General features: G+C 43.2%; 1 protein-coding gene across 1 annotated transcript in view; it reads left to right on the top strand.

Moving 5' to 3' along the window:
* Nucleotides 1-10,740: 10,740 nt before the first annotated feature.
* LOC117444953 (adenylate cyclase type 1-like) overlaps nucleotides 10,741-17,500 on the top strand; it is a 69,428-nt gene continuing 62,668 nt past the window's right edge. The window contains 4 exon segments of the mRNA XM_034080338.1: nucleotides 10,741-11,550; nucleotides 12,614-12,763; nucleotides 17,063-17,108; nucleotides 17,111-17,180. Coding sequence (XP_033936229.1) covers nucleotides 10,936-11,550; nucleotides 12,614-12,763; nucleotides 17,063-17,108; nucleotides 17,111-17,180 — 881 coding nt within the window. The 5' untranslated portion in view covers nucleotides 10,741-10,935.

Genomic DNA, 17,500 nt, shown 5'->3' with positions numbered 1-17,500 from the left:
CTGGAAGTTGTCTGTACAGTAAAAACATTGTTGATGGCCAAAAGCGCTTATTTTTAGACAACATCTTACCTGTGCCAATTATTCAGTGTAGGACTATTTCTTGGTACAGTTCTGGAGTCTCCATTGGTTACCTGGCCATTAGTGCCAGCTAAGAAATATTCAGACACTGCAAATTGTCATTTTAACGGCCAACACACACAAAACACAATGTTGATTTATGATGAGGGAAGTTTGGGTTACATGCACAGACGACATATAACACACTTCAGTAAAGGGTGTGTTTCAAAGGTGTATCTGGGATTGAATACAACAAATAAACACACTGCGTTTGTGTGTGTGTTAGTGCAACTGTTTGGCTCATTAAAGTGTTCTTAATAGTTTTGCAATGGAACTCTGACACTGAGGAATATATCTAGATGTGATACACACACAGTATTTGCTGCATCACTTCATGATACCTTGGGGGAAAAACAGAATATTGCAAGACTTTTAAATAGACCTCAATAAAAATAGAATTCATACATATTTCACTCATTTTGAACTTCAACATTGTCCCGATCCCCAAGCTGTCCTGATTGTTTATGTTGAGGTCAGCTTGCTCGCTACAGCTGAGAAGTGGCAGTTTAAGGCAGCAGCTAACATTTAGCTCATTATGTAAATGCTAATCATCAGCTGTAGCCCCCGGGGTTCAGAGACGCCCAGACACAAACTAAGGCTGGCAAAGCAGCACACTGCAACAACCCTTCTACTACACGAACAAAGCGATATATAGATTGAGAGTTTCCACTGCGCTAATCTGTGAGTTGGTTCCCTGTGCAGAGTAAAGCAGCGCTGATGTAAACTAGTTATGGCTTTACTGTGATGGAGCAGCCTCGTCCTCTGTGTACTTTACACTCAGATGAGGCACGCTTCCATTTGTGTTTCCTGCCTGGTGTCATAACATAATCAGATGTGGGGCTCGCAGCTGCTCTACCCGAGAGTGCCTCAATGTGCGTGTGAAAAACAGAGGAATACAGTGTGTGGATGGTGACACATTTGTTGTGGTGTTAGCTCTGTTTTCCAGCACGTTGGATTTGAAATGAAACAGTGACTAACAGGGGAAGCTGCTGACTTGTGTTCGCTTTGTTCAGGTGGAGTACAGACTATTACATCATTTCATCTGTTCAATAAACAAAAGGATCTGTTTATGTTTCTGTTTGACCCAGCCTGGTTTCGTATGATTGGCAATACCTTCATGGGGAAACTTAAGTGTGCTACAGACCCGCAATGGATGTTTGATGTAGGGACTGTATAGCAATCCTTCCCTAATCTTGAAATTACACTTTATTTTTTCATATACATACACTTTTTGGGGAAAAACAGGCAACTGCACCACAGTTACTTGAAAGCTTGTTAGTTGAGGCTTCATTTTGATTATATTTTTGCTTTTAAAAGTGTTTCTGAATTGGGTTATATAATTTGGAAGGAGATTAAAGAGTTAAAAAAAAAAAAAATGCAAACTGTCGGATTGGGATTGGGATGAATTCCTATGAAATACGAATATATGAATTACATTAGGTGCTGGCCAGCTAACTTGCGAATGGATGGTTAATCATCAGCCCCCCCGGAGGGTATCTGCTGCTGTACAGTGCTGCTGTCTGTTTAGCCCCCCCACTCATTAGCTCCTCCTCTGCCAGCTGAGAGCTCTGATCTGCAAACATTGATTGGGATCAATAATTCATGGTCGCTTAAATATTTAATGTGTGCAGCTATAATCTGTAGGGTGAATGCTCCATGTATTAAGTGTGAAACACACACACACACACACACACAGCTCCTGGTGATTTGTTTGTTGTCCTAAGCTTTCAGTCAGAGTGTCACCGAGCCAGTGATGAATATTGATGTGTCAAGTTGATTGGGAAGTTGACCCGAGAACGTGGTCACCAAGGGTTTCTCCGGCATTGATCAACCATAAGCTTCTCCCTCATCTGAAAATCTCAACTATTGATCCAGACTTCTCTTAACATTTTGTGTAGAAAAATGCTTTGGCTGTTTAATTTTTAAACTCTCTACAAGGTTATTTTATTCCTATTTCTAGTTCTGAACTTAATGAAAACGAGAGAGAGGTTATTTCCTTATTATATATACCTGCTTTGTTTTATTTGTGTACAAAACTGATGCATAATAATTGCAATATGTTTTTCAGGGGTTATATTCAGAACATGCCTGATCGTATCAACAATTCCAGTTTCTGCGATGTCGCCATGTTTTCCAGATGACAGGCATTACAGTCTTTTGGTGCGTAAATAACGGCATCAAACAATGATGGCCGAAACTATGGAAATAAGATCTGAGGTGTAATTAACTGGAATAATAGTTTGAAGTGCCATCTCATACCTTTATCAAAAAGCTGTTTACACCACACAGGTTTGAAAAGATTTACCTTTTCATTTCTTAGGTTTTAAGAGTACTAAAAGAAATAGGACAAATATGTTGTCCTCATTTTTTATAGTCCGATCCTTTGACGTCAATTGTCTTGAATCTCCACCAGATTCAAACTGAAGCCTGTTTACCGTCATGCCTGTTTTAGGGCTGCAGCATACAGTCTGGTGTTCATGATCGGCTTGATTTAGGATTTATGTTTGGTATGTCCTAAAATGTTCAGATTCCATGTAAAAAGGGATATTTGTCTGACACCTCTAATGGACAATTATTGCTCTTAAACTGAAACGCCGAAGTACATGTTTTGCCAAAAAAGCATATGATTCTCTGATCATCTGCACCTGATTTATTTAGCTTTTCTGTAAACCAATCTATGCACTTAGACTCCCTTTAAGGTGCTTACAGATAGGCTTTCACCAAAATAAGGCTAATGCCCAACGCTGATATTTAAACTAATTAAGCTTGTGTTACTATGGCGATCCAAGAAGAAATGTTAAAGAAAGTACAGCATCTGATTTGACCAGCATCTGGAGTTCACCAGCCGTGGACAAACGCATCACTTAACATAAATCATTTTCGAGCATCATCAACTTCAAAGTATCTCGTTTGAGCTAAACCTGGTATAGCATACTGCTAATCATTTAATCTATTTTAAGGTTCACCCTCTGTGAAGATATTACACTATAGGTGGATGCTAGCAGACTTAGGTGTTCCCAATTAATTGGTAGTGTATAGGCGGCAGCTAATATCTACCACAACATGGGGGTTATCAAACGTGGAAGAAGAAATACAATCTTTAACTCAAAGTAGCAATATTACACGACAAAAAAGCTATTGTAAAAGTACAAGAGTTTCAGCAACAACAAGTGCCGTAAGTATTTAAGAACTTATAGGCAGCAAAAAGCCCCTTTCATTAAAATATTACTTTGTTATGGTTTACTATATAAATACTTGAAGCTGGCATCCGACAATCTAACCTTATAGGCACTTTTTATATACTTTTATAACATGCGTATACATACATAATGTGTATGTGTTTATCGGATTGATCTGTGACCTGCCTGCCTTACATATTTCCCTTCTCAGATGCACATTTATCAAAATCATTTATCAAATCATTTAAGGAACCACTTTAATCTTCCTGTGACTCGCCTAAGGGATCCATTCCACATGTTTAACAGCCGTGACACTAATAATGTGCTCGTCAACAGAGGCTTGAGAACATCATTTTTAGAGTTTAGATATTTCTGTCATGTCTGGAAAGTCAAATAGTAGCTTTCTTCTTCTCGCCTACAAAGCCCTTAATGGGCAGGCGCCATCTTACCTTAAAGAACTCATTATACCCTACTGTCCTACTAGGGCATTGCGTTCCAAGAATGCAGGGTTGTTGGTTGTTCCTAGAATCTCTAAAAGTACAATGGGAGCTCGAGCCTTTTCTTATCAAGCTCCACATTTGTGGAATCAGCTTCCAGTTTGTGTTCGGGCGGCAGACAGCCTATCCGTTTTTAAGAGTGCGCTTAAGACCTTCCTTTTTGATAAAGCTTATAGTTAGGGCTGATTAGATTCAGCCCCTAGTTTTGCTGATATAGGCTTAGTTTGTCGGGGGACATCTTACTTCTTCCTTCTCTCTGTCTATACCTGTGTACTCTCATGTTCCGATTAACCCAGCTTCCCCAAATGTCTTTCTTTTTGGTGTCTATATACGCTGGGATCCGGAGTCATGGATGATCCTGCGGTCCTGTGTCCTGGATCGCGAGCGCTGGATCTTGAGTCGTGGCTGTGGTCCTGGATCATAGGTACTGGATGGATATCCTCGTGGATTCATCTTCCTATTATACACACATGCATTTCCAAACATTTGGACTACCTATGTTGCAAATGTATTATCTTTTCAATTTACACACGGCATCTATTGCACGTCTGTCCGTCCTGGGAGAGGGATCCCTCCTCTGTTGCTCTCCCTGAGGTTTCTCCCATTTTTCCCTTTAAACTGGGTTTTCTTTGGAAGTTTTTCCTTGTACGATGTGAGGGTCTCAGGACAGAGGGTGTCGTATTGTCATACTGATATTCTGTACACACTGTGAAGAAGACCACTGAGACAAATGTAACATGTGTGATATTGGGCTATATAAATAAACATTGATTGATTGATTGATAGCTTTGATGCTAAAGGGGTAGCCACATATATGATGCTTTAGTTCACAAGCTTCACTGAGAGTAAGTGAGCAACATCCATTGAACTTTTGCCCTGAGAGACATCCTGCGCTGTATTCCACCAGGATGACTTTAATCCCACTCTGCAGTCCACAGTGACTTTATCCACTAAAAGCAGAGGCATGGAAGTCATTAGGTTGACGAATGTCCACAGGGAATCGTTATTCATCATTATCTACCGTATGGTAAAGTATTATTCAGTCACCGTGGCTCGGAGGTGAATTAAAAGCTTCCCTTTTCTTTCAAACACCAGAAGTTGTTTATTACTTCTCATAAGCGGAGAGCATGGGCCCTTTTAATCATCTTAATCATTCATCTGGAATTTCATCCAATCAGGATCGTATTCATATTTAATAGTGTCCACGTAAAATTCCCTCACAGGCACTCCGAGGGAAATTGATCAAAAGCGCCGACAATCTGGCAGGCTTCTTTGAACGCAACTGGTGCCATATGAAAGAGTTTTGAAAGTGCATGTATTTTGCACGAGTGTGTGTTTAAATAATAGTTGCATTGGAAATGTTTTTCATCTTCCCTCTGACATCTCTTGCTGAGGGAGATGAGAGGAGCTGACACACCGAATTAAAAATATCTCTCAATAGCACTCCCACACATGCACTGCAACCAAAGAGACCACACACACACACACACACCACACACGCACGCACGCACGCACGCACGCACGCACGCACGCACGCACGCACGCACGCACGCACGCACGCACGCACGCACGCACGCACGCACGCACCACACACACACACACACACACACACACACACACACACACACACACACACCACACACACACACCCACCTACTGCGGAAGACTCTCTTTGTGTGTCTCTCTCATCCTTCTCATTTTCTCCTCTTGTGCATAAGGAAGCATACTTACAATCTGTAGTTGTGCACTTTAAAAATACATGAAAGCAGCAGTGAAGAGGTGTCAAGGACAGCTTTAAAGGTTTTCATTCGGGTTTCTTTTTTATGTTCTGAGTTATAAACATGCGGAAATCATGTAGAAATGTAACAATAAATCCATTAAGCTATGCACCGCAATTATATAGACAATGCGGGTCATGAGCTCTTTTGGCTGCTGTAGGAATATCAGTGTTTTATGCATGAGAGCTGGGTTCTGTGTTCCTCTAAGCCTGTCCTCCACAGGACAACCAGAGAGCTAATGGTGTTTGTATGAATGGCAGCAAGCAGGTTTATTCATGAATACAAACAACAGTGCAGCAGCAGCAGTGGATCGCCCGGTGGAGGGCTCCTATTCATGAATGTGCTGAAGATCCCAGTCTGCTAAGGTCCCATTCATCTGTCTCTGTGTCTCCCTGCCCACTGGCTGCCATCCCACACACACACACACACACACACACACACACACACCACACACACACCACACACACACACACACACACACACACACACACACACACACACACACACACACACACACACACACACACACACACACACACACACACACACACACACACACACACACACACACACACACACACACACACACACACACACACACACACACACACACACACACACACACACACACACTTTATTATTATTGGAGCTGGAGGCCTGACAAATAAAAGCTGGGATTTTAGGTCGCTGCTAGACTTGGTATGACATTGAAGGATTGACCTGGTAGACACATGCCCACACACAGTTAGCACAATGTCTACCCCGGCCCTTACCCAACCACCTTGTGTCTTTGCATGTGTGTGTGTGGTTTAGTCACCTCTGAAGCTTTCATCTGCACCACCTTGATGTCAGAGCCTCAATTTGGAGAAATGTGAGTGAGCGCGATGAGCCGACAGGGCAGGGTGCTGCGTCGCCGCGGCGCAGGTAGGTACAAACACATCAGCTGCACTCATCATCTCTAACCGCCTGAAAGAAAGTCGGAGAGAGAGAGGGTGTCGGATTGGGGAACACCTCAGCGGCGTATCAGTCACAACGGCAAGCCGTACTGCCTCTGTTGCCATGGCAACGGGGGGCTGTCAAGGCATCCTGGAGGGTAGGATGGTCCGAAAAATGTGTAGCTGTCACTTACTTCAGGAGAGAGGGGGAGAGAGAGCCGCCTGGCTGCCGTATCACTTCACAGGTATGATGCTAAACGGGACAGATGGTGTGGATGTGACATAATGCTGCACTTGATTTCCCCAAACTTAAAGCTGTTTAAGGTTCAGTTATGAGGCATCATATGCACATGGATGATTAACAATGAGGGACATATAGTTAGAGAGAAGACAATGTAAATGGCAGTTAGAATTTAACCACGCGGTGATCGATAAAATAAGGATAGTGAGTCATTTGAAATCCAATATACAAAAGTAATGGGGGAGTTATACGCCAGATTTGAATGAATTTAGCTGATGTTTCCGTCCACCGATAAAATATGTACTTATTTAAATTTAAATTAGGCACCAATACAGTTTTGTGCTATAAACACAATCTAATGAGGCTGAACACATTCACTTAACTTAAGCATTGCCGGAACCTGCCTCCTCAGTTTGTAGAAGCACGTCAGTGAGCCAATCCAATTTTAAACAGACATTTGGATCAGTCCAAATTGGAGGGGCTGCTCATTTCCCCCCTCAATATTTAACATATTAGATTGGCTCGGTCTGAAAGAGGGTCATACACACAGTCCACAAACCATTTGAGTGTATTTATTTGTCGATGTAATGCTGCCCTAAGAGATGGTAACAATGTATTTGAAGGGCTGTGCATACGGCTGACAGGACATTGTCATGACACTCTCATGACCATGAGTGGACACCTGTCATTAACATGAATGAAGCCTAAAGTAATGTGCTAATTACACCTAACTCCATTACAAATGATATCATGGACCACATGACATTTAATGAAAATACAAAAAACATTGATAAAGACTCATTCATGGTCATGTCAGTTGTCAAGTATGGTTATGCACACCCCTTCAAATAAAGATAAACACGTATGGTACACATAATAAGCATCATGTAGCACAGGTTCATTACTGACCTTGGAAATAGAAGCGCATTACAACTTCAACCAATGAACCCATCTCCAGCTATTGATTCACTTTTTATTTCAAGGTCAAGAATTAACTTTTAATTATTAAATGAATTATATTGCTATTTTAAGTCAGTTATTTATACTTTTTCACAGGTGACTGAGTCAGTAGGGACTCAGTCAGTAGGGGCTCAGTCAGTAGGGGTTGGACTGGGGGGGCCACTGCCGGACTGCTTTTTGTAATTTCATAAGAAGAGTTTTTGTTTTACTCAAGCCCTCCAGTAGGGTTGCCGGTTCAAGTCCCGAACAGAGCTAAAATATGGATTGTGGACTGCTACTTGGAGAGGTCCCAGTTCACCTCCTGCCCTGCCCTGGTGCCATTGAGCAAGGCACCGGACAACCCCCCACCCTCTCCACTGCCATTGCTCCCCACATGCAGAGCACACAGCACACACAGTGACATGTGCTCTGCATGTGTGACCATTAAAGAGGGGGTCGTCCCTCCAATTATATCTATCTATCTATCTATCTATCTATCTATCTAAAATCATGTGTAAATAACCTTAGCCTCATTTGATAGTGTATTGTTTTGCTCATGTTTACATAAGGATGGTCGTTTTTATTTTATTATTATCTGATATTGTTGTTCATATACTATTTCAATTTGGAACACCATTTCCCATTAGCCCTGGAGCTTCACAAGTTAAACCTAGCTGACATACAAACCATGCGAGTTCATGGGGGTCAAAGGTCACGTCTAGTTCCGACATGTCTGCGATATAAGTAGAACAGAGAGAAACAGTTGGAATTGTTTTCAGACCTCAGAGATTAAAGTGCACATATCAGTTCAAATGACTTAAGCAAAGAGCTTTAGCGAGTTTTATGGATATGGAGGCAATCAAGTTTGTTCCCACGCTGAATCATTTTCATGTCTGAGCTAACAAAGTAATGATAGTTTTGTGAAAAATGATCTGTTGTCGTGGTTTTCCTTTGTTAAAAATATTTCTTACATATTTTAATTTGCTTATCATGGCTGCTTATTGTGATGTTAAACCTTTGAACGCTTCCAAACAGTGTTAATGGATGTGTTCTCATGTATTGTACATACAGTACGTGTCCTATAAGATTCCCTTAGACTGAGATTTTGATAAAGTAGGAAGCAATGAGCGGACTCTATAAGGGACATATCTTTGCAGCATATCACAAATAGTCACAGGCAAGTATCCACAACAAGATGTATACACAGTTTGGAGCTTAACATCTTTCGCCTGCCTGTTAGACAGTGGAGGGACTTCAGAGCTCTTTCGCCACTAGACCAAATCACATTAGTCTTCCTTAAGATGGGGTCAGACTGCCTTTCTTCTCACCGTTGGGATCCAGCCCCTGCAACCCATCGATTTGAAGAAACGCGTCGGACGATAGTAGATATTGACCACTTAGTAATTGACTGTGTGCATGTAGAGACTTTTGTGTTAGGAAGGCTCAAAGTGCTTCACATTGACTTCTACATTGATGAGCCGCTCCATTGATTACCTCGGAGATCTGCAGGATCTGAGGCACACGGAGCAACACAAAGCAAGCGCAGCGGTCAGGCACCACAGCACTTGCTTTTGTCTCCTCTTGTATGCGCGCTAAAGAGAAGCTGTTGATCAGTTTGACAGCCTGTTATTTTTGATCTCTTGTCAGATCAAACAATTAGCACTGAAGTAAAGCGGAGAGAAAGAGGCATTCATGTAAACACACGTAGGCTACTGATACAGGATATCAATCATTATCCTAAGGCTGTAAACAATTACTAAATACATTACAGTCAAATCTATTTTTTTCTCCGTCTTGATTTTTAACACCTATGCATTTCACATATATCATTATCTTTTCCTCATGTTCTACAATATTAATATAGCATGTTAACACACCTATTATCATATTCTTTTTATTTATCACTACTAATTAATTAAACAACTTATTAAACTAAAATGTATGTAAAAAACTACTGCACATAAACTAGCATGACTCATTTCAATTTCTTTATACGCATATTCTTGGATATCCTGAATATGTCTGCTCATTATATCCTTATATAACACGTGTTTTTTTTACTTTTCTTCATGCCAATTATTGCATATTGCTACTGCAGCTGCTGCTATTTTGAGGACCATTTATCCTTTCCTCATTTTCCATGTTTTAATCCAGTTCTTTTGAGTGATTTTTGTTGAAGTTGTCACTTGCATATTTATAGGCTTCTCTTGGTTTGCAAGAGTTACACTCTCCACTGATGAGCCTTTTTTCTATGAGGATATGATTTCTGCCATTTCTGGGTGTTTTAATTTAAACTTAAAGCCACACCTACAGCATAACACAGAGACATGCACACAATATGCAAATGTGCACAAAGCATGCCCTCATTTTTAACAATGGTGCATCACATTGTAAGATGCAAGTCATTCTTACATTTTCACAGTTAATTGGGTAAGAGGTTTTTTTTCTGTAAATCCTCTCCTCGAATTGAGCACGTGACTGCAATACAACATATGAGGGGTAGAGATGCGGGAAAGACCAAACTGTGGCTATATTGGACCATCCACCGGTGCAGCTGGGCTATTTTTAGCCGGGAACTACATCAGCTCTGACTGCCGACACAGTGAGGGGAAATCACCAGTGCTGTTTTGCTGCTTTCTTCACATAACCACTGACATTTCACTAAGGCAAATTAAAGCATGCAGGAGAAGGGCACAAGGGAGTATTTCATATGTACTGTAGGCTTTGTGTGTTTGCGTGTGAGCTGCGCGTCTCAGAGGGGAAAGGAAGAGGGGGAGAAAGTAAACCGGGGAAGGTATTGTCAATTGTTTTATTTATTTTTGGGAGGACTCTTCGCCGAGCCTCGTGGTGAGCTGTTTTGGTTTTGATCATACACAAACGATGCGGCAGGATCACCCGTAACCCGGCGTGAGGCACCGCGGGTGGTCCGAGAGAGAGAGAGAGAGAGAAGAGAGGAGAGAGGAGAAGAGAGAGAGAGAGGAGAGATAGAGAGAGAGAGAGAGAGAGAGGCGCGTGCTGCACATTGGTCGGGCTACTTTTCTGACGACACACCAACAATCGTCAACCTGTGGATAGGGCGCGAACGGTGCTCTGCTGTCTCCACTGCCACCCTCTCCCCCTCCTCTGACACCGAGACTTACCCTCGGACATCCAGGACGCATGAACTGGGAGAGGGTGCCGGTTCGATTCCCGAGCGGAGGAAGACAGGAACCGAAAAGTTGAGCGGCTCGTGCGCAAAATCCCCGCTTCATGAATGGCCGGAACATGGAGGGGATGCCAGTTGAAAGTGCCAAGACCCGGCGGAGGAGGGGTCACTGCCCGGCCGGCGCACGCCTGGGCGCCGTCGCCTGCGAGGACGAGTTCAACAGCCAGGAGCTGGAGGCGCTCTTCCAGAACTACAACCTGAAGCTGGAGCAGACCGCCACCCTCAAGGCGCTGGCGGTGCTCATCGTGGCTGCGTCGTCGCTGTCCCTGGTGGAGCTGCTCTCGAGCCCGCGCCTCACCTTGTCCAAGGGCTCGTACCCGGTGCACTGCGTGGTCTTCCTGTCGCTGTTCATCGTCACCAACGTCAAGTACCTGCAGGTGACGCAGCTGCAGCAGATCGCGAAGCTGGCGCTGCTCTTCAGCTTCACCTTTGCGCTGCTCTGCTGCCCCTTCCCGCTGGCGCTGGGCACGTCGGAGCTGCTGAGCGCCGCTGCCCCTGAGCAAGGCGTGTGGCAGCTCATGCTCGTCACCCTCGTGGCTTACGTGCTGCTGCCGGTGCGGACGCTGCTCGCGATGCTGTTCGGGGTGATGCTGGCGACGTCTCACTTCATTGTGATCGCGACATCGTTTACCGGGAGGAAACAGAAGCTGTGGAGACCGGTAAGTGAGCACCTGCAACCAGCTGAGCCCTTCACTTACGCCCCCAACTCTGTTGACTTAAGCTATAGCTACTTCACTAGAGTAGGGGGTTGGTTAAGCTCCCATTTCAGTCAAAAAGTGCAGTCCAACCTTGAGCAACTTTGAAGCGCTCAGCTGGGCTTTCAAGTATGCATGTGAAGTTGTGCCAAGAAACAGTATGCTTACGGCATGGTCCGGTGTTCCCTCGAGGAGAGGGGGGGGGGGGGAGGGGTTAACACAAACAGGTGTACCATTGAAACCAGCATAAAGTTTCACTTTTCACTAATGGAGCAGACGAGGAGCTGTCCAGCTGCCAGTGCTGAAACAGGATCATTCAGATCCACACACACAACTCAGTGCTGGTCCCTGTGCCAGCACTTGTAGGTAAAAGTGATAATTCAAGTAGAAAGTATCGAAGTTATGTAACATCTCCAGATTTCTGGTCCAATAATAGAGTAGTCCACAACTATTGTTGGCATATGACAGGCTATGTCTATTTACTCTACAGATTCCAATGGATAGTTCAACATGAATCCTTTTTAAATAGTACATTTGAAGCTGAACAAATTAACTTTTAGTAGCCCAAACATTGTTTTTCCGTATCAATCAACTAGAGTGAAGTGGTATTTTGCTGTATGTCATCCATCTTGCTGGTTCGGGTGAGAGGGTTTCTTCTTCAACCTTTCACCTCTGACCCTTGAGGAATCAATGACCCAGAGTGGCTCCATAGTTCATCCTCCAAATGGACTGTTTGTGACGATCAGCAGTCTTTGATCGTTAATCACGAATGCACTTCATCTTCCAGCCATTCCACTGTGGCTTTTGTTCTTTAAGTCACCCCTACAGTATGAGTGATGTTGTAATCAATGTTACTGGCCTGGATGTCTGCCATCTAATCCATCCTATGGATTAATCAAGGATGGTGAGGTCTAATCCAGCCAGGACGTATGACTGCACATATGGCCATGTGTGTCCCCTCAGGCTCACATGCAGTATGCAGATGCTGACGGCGTTGTGTGGCATGTCTGTTCTCGTTTGTGTGCAGCTGGTGGCCAACGCGGTGCTCTTCACCAGCGTCAACTTGTCGGGGGTGTTTGTGAGGATTCTCACCGAACGCACCCAGAGGAAAGTCTTCCTGCAAGCCCGCAACTGCATCGAGGAGAGGCTGCGGCTGGAGGATGAGAACGAAAAGCAGGTGAATTTGCACAAAACAACCAAAAAAGCGCCGATACATAACAAACAGAGTGAGGTGTGATGCATCCACACCTCGTCTCAAACCCTTATGTTCATCAAAGTTAGCTTTCTCAAAGGTTTCAGGTGTCAATGTGTTCTAACAACCTGCCCACAGGCACACTGTTACTATGACAGCAGCTATTTAAGGAAAGAACAATTACTGTGGCACATGCAACAGCGCTACACTTTCCACCCCCTCTGCGCGTACACCACACACACACACACACTCACTCACGGAGCAACTTAATAAAGCAACAACTTAAACACAAAACACTTTCTTATGAACACACCCACACCACATGGAGAATTAATTACCCCCATGTGTGTAATATGCCTCTGAAACACGCCTCACCTTGGTTATACACAGCACTGGCGAGCACACACTTCCCACCTGCGCTTTGTAGATTGGATGATGATATGCTGTGTTTCGCCCAGCAGTAACAGGCTCCCTTCTGACAGGTAATTACACAAGCAGATTGCTTTCATGGCCTCCCCACTCCAGGAAAGGTCACAGTTTATCTGGGAGAGTGAAACACACAGACCCCTGATTGGGATGTATCAACAGCCAGCTAACAGCCTTGCAACCAGGTTGACAAAATCCCCCCAAAAACGTCTCGGATTTGAATTTCAGGTCTCTGGTTATCGGCGGGTGTTTGCTTGGGATTGTGCTTTGAGCCAGATCCATAGGTGCTATCGATTCCTGCATGTGAGGGCGATGCGCTGAACGTCTGGGTGGTCAATTGGCTTCTCCGTTCAATAGTAGAGGGAAGGCGTAGTTTCCTCTTGATTCACGTTGAGGAAAACTACAACCACCCCTGTTCCACATGCTTGATACAGTGCTCGGACAGTGACATCTCTAATACGTGCTAACGATACAATAAGTTGGCCAATTTGACTGCAACAAAACAACCCCACCACTAGGCTTCTTAACATTTTCAAAACCACATCGCAGTCTTCATTTCCTCTGCTGGAGACAGTTTAGTGCACGTTATGGCTTCGTTCTTAGCACTGCTGTGTTGTGTTGTCATAACATTCAACCATCTAAGTTCACAATTGACCACAGATGAAAGAAAGAATTCCCAATTGAAGGTATTATGGAAAGGTCAAAGGTCACTCTGAACCGAACAGCCAGGCCTGTTACTGAAGGTTTTCTGGCAATATAGTGATGTCATTTTTCTGACTTTAAGGGAGAAGTTATGATTCAGACTTTTTTTTTTAAACTAAAAGTAGTTAATTTGCCCAAAAAAAAAAATCGAAACTCAATGTGGAACTTTACTGACGTCTTCTTTCTTACAGTCTTTCATCGTTTTTGTAGTCATGTATACGGCCTCCTGTTTTTATATCGTCACAACAACTGAGAAACCCGCTGAAGACCGTAAGTCAGGCACACAAACGAGCAGGTGAACATTGAATAAAGACGGCTGAGACTGTTTAAAGTTTAAAAATAAATGTAATGCTTAAACATACCACACCAAAACTAAACATTATCATTTCAACTTAAACCCCCCAAAAAATTCACAATATATACAGTTCATAAATATCAATTAGATTCTTATCCACATATTTAGCATATCACTAACAGTAGTAAGTCTCCACGTCACAGGTTTATCCTAAAACAATTGCACACATTCCTCTCTTTGTTTGTTTTCATTGATATCTACCTTTTTAAACTTTGGTTTTAATTTACTAAACAAATGTTACATGTTAAATTGTCTGTGTATTGTTGTCTTGTCAGTAAGCCTAAAGAAAAATAGTAAGCTTTCCTTTTTCACTTTGTCCAAACTAGATTGCCTCAGTTCAGTTTTTCAAATATCTTTTGATGGGAATTCCCCTCTGTTGTAAAGCTCAAAGACAAGGCATGTTCATCTTTAATGAGAGAGAAAGTGAGCTCATTAATAAATAAGCACTATGAGGAGAGGCAGAGTCAAACAGAGCACACGGGGAATCAAGCCTGGGACAGAGAGGAGCAATGGGAACGCAGTCAGAGAGGAGGAATGGGAACGCAGTCAGAGAGGAGGAATGGGAACGCAGTCAGAGAGGAGGAATGGGAACGCAGTCAGAGAGGAGGAATGGGAACGCAGTCAGAGAGGAGGAATGGGAACGCAGTCAGAGAGGAGGAATGGGAACGCAGTCAGAGAGGAGGAATGGGAACGCAGTCAGAGAGAGGAATGGGAACGCAGTCAGAGAGGAGGAATGGGAACGCAGTCAGAGAGGAGGAATGGGAACGCAGTCAGAGAGGAGCAATGGATGACATTAATAAAGCGATTCTATTTCTTTATTAAACAACCACACCTTGAAACTAATATGACCTTACACACACACACACCGCACGCACGCACGCACGCACGCACGCACACGCACGCACGCACGCACGCACGCACGCACGCACACACACACACACACACACACACACACACACACCACACACACACACACACACACACACACACACACACACCCACACACACACACACACACACACACACACACACGTGTTTGGGTAAAGCACATGTGGACAAGCACAGCCTGTATCGGTAACTGTGTCACGGCCGAGCAGCAGTTGTGTGAATGGACGTGTTGTGTGAACGTGTCGGAGGGAGACACCGGAGAGCACAGCTGCTTTTATCCTGCCTCTCAGCAGCTATTCAGCCGCCGGATGATTCATTGTGCATTCACAACCGTTTGACATCCTGCGAGACTTTCAAGAGTACTTCATGCTGCTGCAACTGAGAGCATTCACACAACAAACAAATATGCTGATCTGGTTCGTCACTACTTCAGACAAGTGCAGGGAGGACTCGTTTTGATTACCCATTAGCTTAAAGGTGGGGTATGTAATTGATTTCAGAAACACTTTCATCTGTGGAAGCCGTAGCGCTGTAAAAAGCACGACCAATCATCTGAGCCGGCCCGGCTAAAGTAACTGGATGGCCTACCTGCCTGTCAGCCTTCCATCTGTGCACAAACTTATCTCGTTCCCTCATTGGTCATGTGCGCGTTCGTGTGTGTTGGAGGAGGGGCTCTGTGAGGAAGTGGCAGATTTTTTCCGGTTGTGTATTTTCAAATTCTAGTGCACTCGAGCTGGTTTCTCCAAAATGACCTACCCCACCTTTAAGTTACTCCTCAGACTAAAATTCCAAATATACTTCAGTGTGAGTTTGATAGATGAATGGGAATATTCCAGTTTTCCCTATAAGAATGACGTCATGTAGATTTTATAAAGTTGTGTAAATCAGAGTTGATGGACGTGTTTTAAGGCTACAGGCCACAGTATGCATTCGGGTACCTAACCCTGACCATACTATGTTTGCCAAATCACCAATTTTCAGATGTCCCATTTAGTTTAACTCCACTATAGAGTCACATTTAGGTATACAGCTAGAAGGCTAAGATGGCAACGTTTTTTTTTTTTTAATTGTTGTCCCCGTTTTATACAACTGTAAATGGAACGTGTTTTGGCTTCACACTGCAGTAGGTCAACCAACACAACAAATCGGAAGACATCACATTGGGATCTAGGAATTGTGATAGACTGGATTTTCTCTCACTGTATTTTTCACCAATTGATGAATCGATTCATTGTTTAGTCGATTAATCGTCAAATAAAAGTGTTAACACATCAAGAGTTCTGAGAATTCAAGGTCTGTAAACTAAAATACATTTAACTGTGCATGTAGTTAATGTTAAATGATGAGTCAGCTTATTTCTTTTCTTTGTTAATCATAAAATGTTGGAAGATTGTGTAAAAATACCCAATGACGAGTTAGTGTCTTTAATTTGCCAACAATCAGAAACTAGGGATGGGAAATACGAAGAGAATTCAATATCATGAGATCATGACCAAATTCCTCGATGAATTGAAATTACCATGATATGGTTTAGTTGATTTATGGACTTGTCCAAGCTGTTATAAAGTTTAAAATGTTAAACAAAGACATCTAAAAATCTTCATGTTGAGATGCTGGATTTGGCAAATGCAATTATGCTTTACAAACAACTCAAACAATCAACTGATGCAACCAAATTGACTACTTGGTTGAATGAATAATCATTTAACATATGTCATAGACAAAGGAGCATACTTCATTACTTCATTTGTGTAAAAAAAATTATCATGCCGCATAAATACAAACATTCAATATGTACGTTTACGTCCTTTCCGTTTAAAGTTCTCACTGCCCCTTCTTCTTCTTCTTCTTCTTCTTCTTCTTCTTCTTCTTCTTCTTCTTCTTCTTCTTCTTCTTCACCCTTCCCTCCTCAGGAGCGTCTGCTGATGAGCCTACTGCCCAGGAATGTTGCTATGGAGATGAGGAGGACTTCCTGAAGCCGCCTGAGCGGATATTTCACAAGATCTACATCCAACGTCATGACAATGTCAGGTACGGGGGTGTCATGACAACTGTGGACCGCTGAGCTATGCAGAGTGATTTGATCCGAGAGTCCCCGCCTGTGACGGCAGGGTCAAGAATAGAAGAAGAGCAATTAAAGTTAGCCATCAGGGCCGACGCTATTCAACTACTTAAAGGTTAAGGAGAGAAGGACGGAGCGCTGTTGCCACCACCGATTAGAAAGGCTCCTCATCAGCTGGTGTTGTTGGAGGTTTTTGACTCTGCATAGGAAATGCTGTAAAGCAGTGACTGTTTTTAGGGGCTCTGTTACAGCTTAAAGGACCTATTTTCTCAAGATTCCTACTAGTTGT

Source organism: Pseudochaenichthys georgianus, chromosome 4, assembly GCF_902827115.2.
Source record: "Pseudochaenichthys georgianus chromosome 4, fPseGeo1.2, whole genome shotgun sequence".
NCBI classification, from domain to species: Eukaryota; Metazoa; Chordata; class Actinopteri; order Perciformes; family Channichthyidae; genus Pseudochaenichthys; species Pseudochaenichthys georgianus.
Note: the sequence above shows the minus strand (reverse complement) of the source record. Positions and strands in the feature narration are given on the sequence as shown.